Genomic DNA, 14,722 nt, shown 5'->3' on the forward strand with positions numbered 1-14,722 from the left:
TGCTTTTGACTACTCTCTCTATTACTCAGTGGTTCAGACCATCACAATAAGCTGATAAAATTTGGTTTTATGATAACATTTCACATATTCACCCTCAAAAAACCAGTATTTCCTCCTAAGCTGGCAGTCCAACACTTGCAAAATTCAAGACTAGCACTAAGACATCTGGCAATAGATTTCCCCCACTTAGTAACTATATTCACACAGCAGAGACTGTTTTTATTTCTTTCCTTTCTCAAATCTTCCAATAGGAAACACAAGTCCTCACTTATTTCAAGCCTCCTCATACAGAAGTAGTAATATGGTATAGCTGGCATTATGAATCTTACTAAGTTTGTTGTGACAGTCACCAGGCTTTAAAATGAGGGAGTTATTAATATTCACAGTAATACAAGCATATACTGTAATCTCCAGAAAAGTAGTTTGCTCTTGTTCAAATATATTCTGTGGAATTGTTTAATTCATAGAATCAATTTCTAGCTAGATGTTGCTGAGCACTGCAATGATACACTGTGAAGCTGGGCCTTGCTTCGTTCTTTTTTAACTCTCCAGCTATCACTTTGCAGTCCAGAACACAGCAAAAAAACCTAAGTCACCATACTCCATTGCTTAGAAACAAAAGATTGCAGAGTCCAGAGTTATAAGGGAATGGCATGGAAGGAAGGCTGCCTCCAATCCTGCACTCCACCCTTCTCCAGTTTAACAGGATCCTCCTACAAGTAAATGGGCACATCTACTGTTTAATCTGCTTGAAAGCAGAGTTCAGGGTTTATCAATTGACAGTGAAAGCAGTTTTATTATAACTAAAGAAAAACAATATTCACCATATTCTTGAGAGATAGGTCATCCAAACCCACAGTTTAATTTCTAAGGACTTCTACGATCATGATTAAATACCAGTATCAAAGGAGAGCTCACCAGAAGTGGAAAGGATTGGTCCTCATTAAGGCTCTATTTTGCTGTTTCTATTAAAACCATGCTTTAATGCAACTTTAAAGAATCCTATGCCCATATAGTTCCCTTTTAGTTTGTATTCTTTTTGAAAATTTGAGTAATTAGTCAAAAAAATTATAGTGACAGTAATCAATACACATCAACAGGCATCATTCAAGTTATTGCTTAAATAACCATTCTAAGCCAACACAGAACTTCCACAGTTGTATTAAATTTTGAAAATACTAATCAAAGAGAAAGTTTGGTATTCATCAGTGCAGTTACTGTTGGTATATACTCTGCTAAACAAATTTTAAAAATTGATTTTTTTGTGCACATGTAGATATGCATGTGCCTACATATGTGTATGTATTTATACACACACACACACTCAAGAGCGTTACTCGCTCTTCCTTAACCTGGAGCAAGTGGTGAAAGCTCTAAAGGCAGCTCAGATAAATTAACAAGTACGTGCACTTCATTAATAATAATGATGACGAAACTTCTGGTTTAGCCTCAAATACACTAGAATAAGTTGGTACCTTAAATTTTAACATTAAGTATTATCAAAGTAAGTCAACCACAGTAGAACTACAATGACCAATACCTTAAAAAAACCCAAATACATACATACCTTCACTACAAAAGGGTCTTTTGATACCAGAGAAATTCACCGTCTCGTGCAGCGTTTTCTCTTCTTGACAGTATTCACAGTATGTAACTATGCAGTGCAGTTTCTTATAATCATCAGAACATGCTCTGCTGCAGAACTGATACACTTTGTTCTAAATGCAAAGTTGCAAAGCATCATGAATAGGGTTAACGGATAAAATCTTAAGGTCTGGATAGTGTAACTTTAAATAATAGTTGCCATTAAGACACAACTTGCAAAGTAAACAGCAGTGCGAACACACAATGACTTCTAATGCTAAGAATTAACAAATTCCAATTAAGCTAATAGTGAGTGCTACAAATACTCTTTATTTCACATGAAAATACTGAACGGAAAGTATGCCAGTCAATCTTAGCATACCCTCTTCAGATACTTCTCTCAGTTCATAGAGAAGTGCAAAAACTGAAGATGAAAGCAGATTTCAGACTTACAGCTGACCTGAGAAATTACATTTTTCTTTAAATCCCACAGATACTATGTTCATATGAACAAAGACTTCTGCTTTTATCCATACTGAAGTTAAATGATATTCTACAGAACTAGGTAGATTTTAACTGAACTTATTAAGCTTCAATACCTTATAAAATATCTATCTAGAAAAATTGTACTGGAGCTCAAAGGCTAAACTTTTTAACACTTCATCATTGTCATAATAATACCAAAAAACCCCTTACCTCCCATTCCAGTACTTCTGGCTTTGAACAAAAAGAACTTTTGCAATAATTACATTTCAACTGAATATCACTGGGAGAGACAAACTGACCATTTGTTGAAGACTGCACACTGAGAGTCTGAAAAACATAAATATATATACACACATCACTAAAAAAGAAAGTTACTTCTAAAATGGTGGGTTTTCTCAATTAAGCTTATAGTGTTCAAGAATTGGGGAGTTTATAAATAAACTCAGGACCATTACGGCAAAAGCATAGCAGGTTAGTCTTTTACCTTAATTTCTTTTCTGTTATTATCTTAGGTTTTCCAATTTTGAATCTCTACCCTTGCTTCCACCATAATTACTTTAACTCATGTTTCTTTTACCTTACCTTTCTAATATCTATTATTTAAGGGTAAATAAATTTTTATAAAAATGAAAAAAAGTCTCCACAAACTGAACACTCGTTAATCACAAAACACATCTTTTCAGATAAATACACTTCACAGCTTGCATCATTTTGGTCACAGAAGCTCAGATAAAGATCCAAACCAAAATATTTTCAAATCCAAACGTCACCAAGGCAGATTATCAATATCTTACTTAAGCATACCACTTGAAAACACAAATATTAAAGTAAAAGGTTTTCAGTGAGAAACCACACATCTACTTAGATTAAGAGAAAACCACTTAACAGTCCTAGCTAGCCTCAATCACCATGGTAGGAAGATGTAATTATTAAATTTTTATACAGTTATTCAAACAATCCAGGCTTTTAAGATTGAGAAAAATACTACAGATTGCATGTACAGGTATGAGAATTTAATTCTGTAACTGAGCAATTTCTTTAATGCATTTCTGAAGCAATCGGTAGATAAGAGAACTCAATTATACAGTACCAGTATCTTCCAAGTAGGTCTTATGGGCATACAGAACAGTCTTTTTGCACATTCCCTGATCAAGCAAGAACTACTGGTGTATTACACATGCCGTGTTCAAGAGAAAAAATCTGAATCAGTAGCAATCACAGACAGTTGAAGAATCCAGAGGAAACATTTCTTACATCTGTCTTCTCAAGAAACTTTCCCACACTGTTTGCTACAAGACAAATATATTTAAAGGCAGTTCTCTTCAGACAGATTTCTTACTACCTCTCCACCCTGTAACAGTGAAAATTCAAAACATTTCTGCTACAGGATACTTTTCTTCAGACTCTCATGTTAGTAAGGGTTTACCTACACTAAAAAATAAAGAAAAAATTGCCATGAGACTTATTACTGATATAAACCCTGACATAGGTGGCACTGCTATGTGCTAGCTAGCAGTACCAGCAATATCATTTTATGCAGATGCATTAATTCTGTGTTAGGAGTTTGCAGACATGAAGTAGTCATGCACATTTCCTAATCACAGGCAGGACCTGAGAACCAAATGCCATACAGAAGAAAAGATGACACCTTTATCCCACTGGCCCACTGTCCCTTAACAGCTTTAACAGAGATGCACACACAGTATTGCCATACTTTTCCCATTATATCCAGCAAATGACCCTGTGGTTGAGTGAGGTTTGCTACACTTTGGCTGCTCTAAATAAGGTGCTGAAGACTTGCACTAGCATGGGAGCCACAAAGGTCCAACCTGTGCCCTTCTGCATTTGCAGGTTTCTTCACAGAGCAAACACCATGCTCAACACAGGCTGCCATATGGGTCATGTAAGCACCATAGAAATCCTAGGAGCTCTAGTTGAAAACTAAAAGCACGTATACCCACCACCTCCAGTTCAGGAATGAAGAAAATGTAAATAACTAGCAGATGTGGCAACTTGTACAGAAACACTGAAGATAGAGGGAGGAATGAAGATGAAATTCTGCTTATAACTAAGGACTGCTTCTATATAATATTTTAATGAGTCAAGATGACATGGCATACAGTATTTTCATCATCTTGCCTTTCCTTTAACTTACAAGATATTTACAGTATCTTTAGAAATTATTTGGGAGTATTATTACACACAGAGAATAACACAGAAAAAAGATCATAAATTCATTAAAAGCTTTCCCAGGTCACCCTGAACAGCAAGGTTTTACCTATGTTGTGCTTGAACAAAAATATCTTTGAAGTCATGTAGATACATTCACTCTTTTGAGAGCCCGTCCTGAACAACAAGAGCATGGGAAGTGCCAAGCAAAGCAAAAAATCATTGTAAAGCCCTTTTCAGCCTTCAACGCAACCAACTCAAACTGCTTTAAGTTGCCAAATTACTAATGAATAGTAGGCAGGCACAGCCCAGGACTCTTCTGAGAAGACCACCATAGCAGTACAGCTTCTGGCCTGCCCCTGCCACCACAGCATACATGGCAGAAGGGTTATCCTCGCTCACAGCAACACAAAATCAAATTGTGGAAACTTTTCTATACCTAAGTGTACATGTGGAAGAGCTAGTAGGTTGCCAGACTCTGGTTAGGTTTTTTTCTAGTTGAGAAAAAAAAAGAAGTCTTTGAAAAAATCAAGTTGTTCTTAACGTGAATGAGAGAAGCAAACAAGTATGAGGAATATTTGACATACTGCTATCCACCAGGACTGTTCCACATGCAAATTCAAGGGCATGAAATGAAACACGGAAGGAACTAAACACTCTCCTCATGCTCATGCACACACAGACCTTCCAGCCTGAGTATGGAAGCCTCAATTATTGTTATTATGATCAAACTCAGAAAAGTATTTTTGTGTGTGTGCACATGCACATGCGAGTCCAAGAAAGAGAGATGTAAAGTATATAATGAAGAACACTTCCAGACAACCATCACAATGCTGAAAGAGAACAATTAGCTAGAAACAAAAGGTTATTTGTAAGATAAAATTGTAATCAACCCTAAAGTACTGTGAACAAATTATGAATTTAAGTATTCCAACCCATTTGTAAATTAAAAGGACTAAAATTTTTGCATAAGGGAAGAGACACAGCCCTGTAATAGCAACTACTCTATTCTGAGAAGGATAACCCTTGAAGAAAAAATATCTAGGAAAAACAGGCACAATAAGAAAAAGGAATGAATACGATCACAGCAAATTAAAACAAGAGTTATCTCCATTAGTAAACAGTGACAAATATGGAACTGTATAGCAAATTGGACATTTTTTCAACTTAGGTTTAATGCCTTGCATGTCTCTTAGGTATAAAAGAAGCCTCAAGGGAACACCTTCAGTCCAATGCTCACATTGTGGTATACCATCCTTTCCACCTAAACACTACGTGAACAGAACAGAGAAGCTGTTCTCATACATTAAACTCTTACCTAATGGTGAATACATTTTATTCTTCTACATGAATATACAAAAACTATCAAAAGCTAAAACCCGACAGCGCTGTCTGAGCAAACCAACTGTAAGCAAGTGACCACCTACCTGTTCTTGGTCTTTACTGAGAAGTCACAGACTGTATGCCTGCTCAAATTAATACAATATTGAAGGGAGAGATCTATATGCAGCACTGAAACTGCAACAGAAGTGTCAGCAAGGTCTCAGTAAGACCAGAAACCCACAACCAGCATTAACTGATCTGGCAGTTATATTCAATAATGTCATTTAATGCTGACTTATATGCAAATTCAAAAAAGTTTAGGCTGTATTTGGCATTCACTCATTTTATTTGTTCCAAGAGCTTTTGAGGCCACAATTAATTGTAAGATCATGTACAATAAAACAGATGCTAAATGAGTTTGCAAGAAGTATTACAGATCTGTCGTGACATACTAACAATCTGCAGCTATTCTGTTGATCAGTTCCACTGACAGACATCTACCAAATTGGTTAGGATGGAAACACAGAACATGGCTACATGATGGATATCCTGGATAGGATATATTAAAGAAGCAACTAAAAGATTGATCTGCTGTCCAGTTGACAGAAAACAGAAAAGTTCAATGGCAAATGGGAAAATCGTGTGTGGGTGTAACTATTCAACATATGAGGAGGCAATTATCAATCATACAGAGCACATTTGGGAAAACTGTTTTCACAGACAAAAATTGAAACATTTTCTTTGCAAATATTCTTTGATCACCTAGAGATGAATCAGTACAACACACTTCCCATATGCTTTAACCTTAAGTCATATTAAAAATATGACATTTTCAATAAGTATTGCAGCATCTTCCAATGTGCCTATCACTGGCCTTGCAGTTTTTGGACATAACTTGAACAGCTAGTTTCATCCATCAACAAAATGGCTTAGGCTCTAACCTTTCATTTCAGAGACAGTCACTCTACCCAATGACAGACCTTTACTAGTACTATATTCAATATGAGAATTCTGTTACCACATTTAGTATAAAAGAGACTAAATTTGTTGATCTTCAATGTAAACTAGCAAGGCTCACCTCTGTGAAGAGGCTGAGGTGATAAAAATAAGTACTGACATTGCTTTGTGTTTTCTTATGATATCAAGGAGAAATTGGTTGTTATTATCTGATTTTATACATTTAAGACAGAAGCCAGTGTTACCATTATGAAACAGTATTTTAATCAAAGAAATTGTTAGGAGCCAGAATTATCTGCTATGTTAATTATAACTCATAAGCACGTATATACAAGCAAGTTAGTTTAATATGTAACTACTTAACACAGACATAGGCACACAAATATTTAGGGAGGAAAAGGTTTAACACAACAGCTAACCTGAAATTTAGCTACACAACTGGAACTGCAAAAGTTGTACAGTTTTCCATCAGGCATTGTGGCTTGATACTGAGGTAAAGAGTTTCGTTTACAAAAGTGGCAAATAATTTCCATACCTAAAAGAAAAACGTAGTTTACAAACAAAATAAACACAAAATAGTCGTGGAAAAAAAAAAAAGTATTACCCTTTCCACTATTTCAATGTAAAAAACTACGACTTGTCTGTTTTCCAGTCAGCTTCTAGAAGTCACACAAAACTAAAGATCAGCATTAAATATGAAACTGCACCTCCTTCCATAAAATTCACTAGAGCATTTTCAACTTCAGGTTGAGATCTATGACTGCTTTGCATATTGAAGAATATGTGTTTTGAGTTATCTACCAGTTCCTTTCACCTGGATTAAAAACTTTACCTAGACAATATCAATATGCATGATAACTACTTCCTTCCTTCTCCATCTCTTGGTTGAGGAAAAAAAAAATGGGGTGGGGTTAGATCACATAAAAGAGAATATGAATTCATGAGCATAAAAACTACACTATTATTCTGTGACACATCAGAGCACATTATGTACTAGCATTTTTTCACAGGAGGCCTTAAGACAGTTGAAAATCGTTTTCAACACCAAGAAAAAAGGTTGTTTGGGAAAATGACCCCTCATGGGTCCATTTGCTAGTGTTCAACATAAGATGGTCTTTTTCTCTTTTGTTTTTAAAGAAGTTAAAAAACCCTATGAAGTCACATCTGCATAGACTAAGCGTAAAATAAAACCACCCACCCCCAGTCTTCAAACTTCAAAAAAAAGTCTACTCTTAGCAGTGATGAAAATCCACCATCCTTTTCACTTACTTTGTGATTTTGCATATTTTGATTTGTGTGTGTTCATGCATACAGTTGAGCAGTATGGCTCCATATATCCATTAGGTCCTATGCATTGAGTCATGTCAAAAAACCTGCACTGAGCTCTGCAGCCAGTACAAGATGTTAATTTGCCACATTTCTAAAACACAAAACAAAGTAAAACAATGCATTAGTTAAAACTATGTTTGGCTTTTGACTTTAAATTATGGTCTTAAAAAAGAAAAAACAAACACAGAAAACTTATTTCTGCAACTTGCTCTTCCATCAAACCCTTCCTATAATCAACCACCTCTCATAATCACCCTCTTAAGAGCATTCGGCACTATGGTTGGGTCTCTTACTCCTAGGGAAAAGCCAGCTAAAACTATTCTGTGTAAAGACAAAACACACATACACACACACCCCCTTCAAAAAAATCAAACCAACCAAAATATCCCAACTCATTCCAAATCCCACCATCTGTGAACTGTGATAAGAGTATACAGCAAGTTGTGCTGAGTTGGAGAGTCTGAAAGAACTCTGTTCCTCTCTCCTTTCTGATAGGGCAATGGTTGTTAGGAAAGAAACAGGAATCTGGCATGGCAAATATGATTCACAGAATGGGTAAGGTTAGAAGTGACCTTTGGTCCAACCTCCCTGCTCAAGCAGGGTCTTCCTAAGGCACATTGCATAGGATTGCATCATGATGGTTCATGAATATTTCCAGTGAGGGAGACTCCACAACCTCTCTGGGCAATCTGTTCCATTGCATAGTCACTTGTATAGTAAAGAAGTTATGAAGAATAAATAATGGTCCTAAACTTTGGAAAGAAAGTATCTGTACTCTCCAGTCCTCCAGGCAGGAGGAACACATTGCAGAGTTTCTATGTTCCTTATTGAAGTCAATGAGGAACTGTGATCTAGTAACAGACTCAATTTTGACATCTCTCAACACAGCAGTCAGTCCATCAAGTTTTCCACAGAATGGAACAAATGTTCTATAAAAAGCACAGAAAAGCTGCACCAAGCAGAAATACTAATGAGGTAGTCAACATACAAAATCAATAGTTCTGATGTGCTACATGTATTACATGTCAGTGGTAGGTAAGTATCTCAAGCACCATAAATCAAGTTTCAGAAAAAAATACCTAGACACCTTCCCTGCCCATACAAATAGTATCATGTTTTTGATAGTGATCACAGAAAATTCCTCATTTCAATAGTGATGAGCCTCCTATCAGACAGGTTCGTGCCTTAATGAGCACTAGAAAAAACCCTATCATAACTCAGGCACTTTAGATTTCCTGCCTTCTGTTGAGAAATTTTGGCATTACCTCTTCTTTCCCTATTCTCAAGGACTGAAGGGGGAAGGAAAGGCAAAGTATGTTTTGCAGGTGCTTCACTTTGATCAGATAAGAGAAGCTTCAGAGGATATCTTTGCTCTTCCTATCTTTAACTACCTACGTTTGAGAACTAGCTAAATCCAGTCTTACAGACTGCCAGTTCTATAACATGTCATCTTCCCTATAGTAAGAGCATGCAGACAAAAACATACAAATACACATGCCTGCACCACAAACTGGATGTAGCACCTTGCAGAGAACAGCAAAATTTCCACATGCTGCTTTGGTGAAACCTTTGCTGTGGGTTTCCTCCAAAAAAGGGTATCTGTCAAGATATCAAGCTCCTGCCTAGAGCAGAGTATAAAGTACAACTCCATGATCCTTCCTTCCTATCTTATTTTTTTCTGTGTACCTTTAAACATGTTACCCAGCACCTAATTATCTTCCTAATGAGCCAAAATATTGACGAAATTCACACTAAGTATCAAAACCAAAATGCAGCAATTATACTGTTCTATGAGTCAGAGATAGTCTGACAATATACATTCATCTCCTCTGACAGGCTAATAGACAAAGAAGGGCATAAAGAAAACTCAACACAGTATCCCCAGTAACAATACAGGAGGCTACATTTATAAAGGACTTGACTTCTTGGAACATGCCTAATGGACAACCACTATAAAAAAAAAATCTGCTTGCACAAACATCCTTGGTGTCTCTAGAATAACCTCAAACATAAATCTAGAAGCACTGAAGCAGCAAACATGCTGGCAAATAACTTAACAGAGGGCATTCAGCAATATAATCAGAAAATAATGCACAGGTAAATGAAACTTGCACAAGTTCCATGTCTGAAAGAAAAATCAGAGGCCATGGTGACTTCAAGAAACAGCAAGATAAAAGTACAAGTTTAGTAAATTAATTTATACTAAGTAGATCAGAGCATAACTGGAAAAAAATCATTGTGTCAGCAAACTACACATTTTGACTAAAATTCCTTGAAAGTTGAAATACCTTTTGCTAACCAGCATCTCAATTAATGATGCGCAGAAAGAACAGTGCAACAGCATGTCAATCACTTCTACATTTCATACATTCTCAAAATTTGGGTTTTTACCGATTTTTACCGATTTCACCCTAGCTTTTTCAGACTTAAAGCAACAAGAAAAATCTTTATTAATAGCTAGTAATAATCTAGCAAATGCAGATCTAATTTGTCAAGATTAATAAGAGCACGAATTTCCAAAAAACCTGTTAAGGATGCAGAAGATCCTATCAGTGGGTAGAAACAAAACTGTAATAGCAAATCTCTCATTTTATTCTTGTCATAGCAACTAAGAAGAGTGTTCAAGCATTCCTGCATTATAGAAGTTTAAACATGCTGTTACACAAGTGAAGAAGATAGGACACTGGTGGAAAAAGAAAATTAGAAAGCCTAAAACCTCTTGAAATTTATTGCTTCTAAAATGTTGTAATTATCGTCTCCTTCAAGCTGAACATTTTTCTTGCATTTTTTATTACTCTTTTTCACAATTCCTAAACTTGCAAGCTTGAATATTAAAACCATTCTAAAGACAAAGAGTACAACACTCTTATTAAAAAAAGATTATAGCATACTTGAAAGTATTCAATCAGTATTACACAGGTATCTCAAACATTTATGCTTTTTAATAGTCTAACTCAAAGACTTCCTCCTGTCCCATGCTTTTGAATAGCCCTATCACAAACCAAGACTTTTGTCCTGTTCTTATGAAATTTCCAGATGAGACTCTCTCTTAAGGTTCTCAGGTAACTTATATTTTTACTCTCATATTCATTACTTGTTCTCTTTCATCTCTAAGAATCCGCAGTATTAATTCCTTTCTGTAGAAAAAGTAACATTTGAGAATCCTTTCCATAAAAGGACCCTTCTGGCTGGCATAAACAAATAGAAGACTCCCTAAACCAAAGAAAACTATAGTAATACACAGGGTCAAAGAACATCCTTATGAGGTAAGGATTTTTGGCCTGAAAACAAGATAACTCAGGAGGATAATGACAGAACCAAAAATGGTATGATGTAGAGCACTATGGATCAACTGTTCAGTGTCTTTTCTAATATTAACAACTATAAGAAATCACATTAATATCAACAGAAGTTTCAAAACAAACAACAGAAGGCAGCTCTTCGTGTAACAAACAGCAGGTCAGCAGAACCTCTTACCAAAGAGAGTCATGGATGTAAAAACTGTTTGTACGTGTTCACAAGGAGACTGGACAAGCACTAATTAAAGAGATTCTCCAAAAATAGCATACAGGAACATTGCATAAAGTTCAAGAGATTCCCTGACCTCTAGAGAGTCAGAAGCTGAGAATGCTCAGGGGAAAACATCCTAAGTACCTGCCCTGTTCTTACTCTTCCCTGCATGCCCATTTACACACCACAGGAGTCTCAATCCCTGACTGGCACCAGAACACCTTTCTCATATTCTTACTACAGTACATTTTTAATTTAGTATTTTAACCAAGGAAAAGTGGGTGTTCAGAAAAGAAATCAAGGAAAACGTAATGCTCTTTCAATGTTGTTGATTTTACATGGCAGGAGACAAAAAGAACTTCACTGGTAGAGAGGAAAAACAGAAGAAAATACCAAAATCTTCATTACTGATTAATTAAAGAGGGATCCAAAACTTCCGGACTATTTTAAAAATCTCTGCTTCCTTTTTTGTTTCAGGAGTACAAAGTCACAGGATTAAACAGACTGAAGGGGACCTCCTAGATGTCAAGTGCAACCTCTTGCTCAAGGCAGGATCAGAGGTGGTTGCTCGGGACCTTGTCCAGTCAAATCTGAGTATCTCCAAGGACGAGCATTCCAACCCTTACAGAAAAAGCTTTTTCTCTATCTAAAGAAGTTTCCCCTTGTTTTCAAGTTGTGTCTCTTGCTTCTCTTTCTTCTGCTCTGCAGCTCTAAGAAGAGTTCAACTTTGTCCTCTTCTATCTACTTCCATCAGATAACTAATCCTCCTTTATGCTTCCAAGGCTGAACAAACAGGTTCTCCCAAGGCTGTCTTCCTATGTCACGTGCTCCAGCTGTCTAAACATCTTGGTAGGTCTCCACTGAACTTGCATCAGTATGCCAATGCCCTTCATCCTGAGGAATCCAAAATTGGCCATGGTACTCCAGACACAGTCTCAAAAACTCAGAAGGATGGGAGTCATGGGTCAAAAAAATCACTTCCCTTGTCCTGTTGGCTACACTTTTGCTGATAAAGCAGTAGGTTGCCTACATGGGCTGTGGAGTATCCATCCTTGGAGATACTCAAAAGGATGTGGTCCTGGACAACCTGCTCCAGGTGTTTGACTGGCAGGGTTGAGAAGATGGCTTCAAGCATTGTGTGATACAATCCAGGACACAGTTGGCTATCTTTGCTGCAACCCTTTCGACTTCACCAGGACACCCACGTCTTTTTCTCTAAAGGTGCTTTCTTGGCAGTTATCTTCCATTTCAGATGAAGTATTGGCTTTATCTTGTGCTTAAACTGGTATATCAACAGTAAGCAAAAATGACTATAAACAAAACCTGCAGCCAAGCTAGATTCAGCTTCAAGTGTCCTTCAAAGATGGAATTAACTCAGAACCAAGCCACAAGAGACAGTATCAAGCATTTTCCTCTGGGTACCACTTGTGGTAAATTCACATCTACAGCATCCTATGAAAACATATACACGTCTGAGGACTGTAATTTCAAGTAAAATTTAAGTAAAAACACTACCAAATTAGTGCAGAAAATTGTATCCATTACTAATTACAAATAAATTAAGTTAAGCCAGAGGCAAAATTTCTAAAGAATAATGGCCAGTGCTCTTTGAGGGGAACCTTGATGCACAGTAGTCTGACTACATCTGTCCCTCAGTACTCCACCTATATTCTGCCTTGAGATGACCTAATTTTTGCTAGATTTGATTGCATGCTTGACCTCTTCCGAAGCACAGTCCATGGTAGATGCAGAAGTCTGAATATTATCCTCTTATTATATTTTATTCTAAACTCACTCATTGTTTTATGACTTCTTACATACCCTCTTAGAAGCTTAATTCTAGAAATAAGGTCTATTTCATGAAAGGTATCTCATGATAGACAAGACACATTATAAAACAATGTGATATGAAAACTCTTGCAAGTCACTAGATCTAGATACATTTCAAATATTCATTCCATCCACTAGGAGAGTGTCGAACTCAAATGGACAACTACAAAAGTGGCTATCAAGATGCAAGACAAGACATACCAGATGGATGGGATATATTCCAGAATTAAAAGAATTGTTTCAACAGAAATCCAAATTCCTTGAAATAAAGTTGACTTACAGGGGTTTTGAGGAATTTATATTCTTGCCATTATAACCAACTAAAATTTCAGGAATCTTGATCTTCCATTACATCTTACTGAAAGGAGCATGTAAGCTGTTGCATACATCCTACTAAGAAAAAAGATCAAATTCCAAAATAAATGTCAGATAGTCCAATAAATGGAAGTAAGGAGGAGTTTCCAGAAAACAGAAGCAAATAAACAGAAGAAAAGGTAGAACAGGATAGTTTCTAGAAGGATATGATCTGCATCAGAGATGCAAGAAACTTGGAGTCATAGATACCAAGAGGTCTCAAAAAAAATCCCCACATGACTAAGCAGGAAGAAAGGGGAAATAATTATTCCATGGTTGATAAAGATTTTGTCTTTTAACCATGGCAGAGGGTAAAAAGCATCTAACTATCTCCATTTGTAAAAGTGTACATAGTATTAGACAACAGTATTATCAGAGATTACTTAATACCAAACTAAGTATTACCTGAAGCAAACAAAAGTGGTTTACCATATGAGGAAGAGATTCCACTATTAAACCATAGTTTGTACTGGCTGAAACCACAGAATTTCTCTTTCAGAGTGACCAGAAATGGGGGGCGGTGGGAAATTGAAGTCCATATTTCTAATATTTCAATGTAAAGGGGCTGTTCAACTCTCATAATTACTGACTTTGTAAGAGTATTTACTCTTGAAACAGACACTTGGAAATGAGAGTTGATAAAACAGTAACAACAGCAAGAAGCAGTCGATTTTGTAGTTAATTATGAAAATAAAAGGAGGACAGGAAGGGCAGTTCTGTTTTAGTAGCAAAGAAGCACAGAAAAAGAACAGACACTGCACGGGACAAGACAAAGTTGAAAACCCCAGATGCTTCCATTAAAGTACTAAGTGACAAGACATTCTATCACTGCATTTGGTGGTATTTAAACCAGTAGATAACAATACACTGTACAAGACTAAGAACAAACTCTACATAAGCAATGAACTGTATGCTGCAGAAACGATACGCACATTGTTGTATACAGTGAAGGCTCTTAAACCCCTGCACAGAAATAAAACAGATAAAATGAGTTTTAAGAGAGTTTCACAAAAGCAGTTGCTTGGCAAGGAGCAGAATAAGGAAGCACAATTGCCTAGGGTGGGAGTTTTTTATTGCTTGTAAGCGAATAGCTTCAAGGGATGGCATAGCCTGGTTAGTCTCAAAGCACATTTAATAGCAAGTGTTCATGTAATCAAGAAAGTCAATCAAATGTACTTTC

General features: G+C 36.5%; 1 protein-coding gene across 12 annotated transcripts in view; it reads right to left on the minus strand.

Moving 5' to 3' along the window:
* Nucleotides 1-14,722, minus strand: part of ZMYM2 (zinc finger MYM-type containing 2) — an 86,678-nt gene that overhangs the window by 34,742 nt on the left and 37,214 nt on the right. For 11 of the 12 annotated variants that reach the window (XM_051779094.1, XM_051779098.1, XM_051779097.1 and 8 more), the window contains 4 exons: nt 7,789-7,939; nt 6,939-7,054; nt 2,281-2,397; nt 1,568-1,718 (listed from right to left, as the gene is read on the minus strand). In XM_051779094.1, coding sequence (XP_051635054.1) covers nt 1,568-1,718; nt 2,281-2,397; nt 6,939-7,054; nt 7,789-7,939 — 535 coding nt within the window. The remainder of the gene's footprint in view (nt 1-1,567; nt 1,719-2,280; nt 2,398-6,938; nt 7,055-7,788; nt 7,940-14,722) is intronic. The other variant, XM_051779102.1, reaches the window with a different exon arrangement.

This window comes from Manacus candei, unplaced genomic scaffold (genome assembly GCF_025592945.1).
Source record: "Manacus candei isolate 608988 ecotype Guabito, Panama unplaced genomic scaffold, ASM2559294v1 h1tg000014l, whole genome shotgun sequence".
NCBI lineage: Eukaryota > Metazoa > Chordata > Aves > Passeriformes > Pipridae > Manacus > Manacus candei.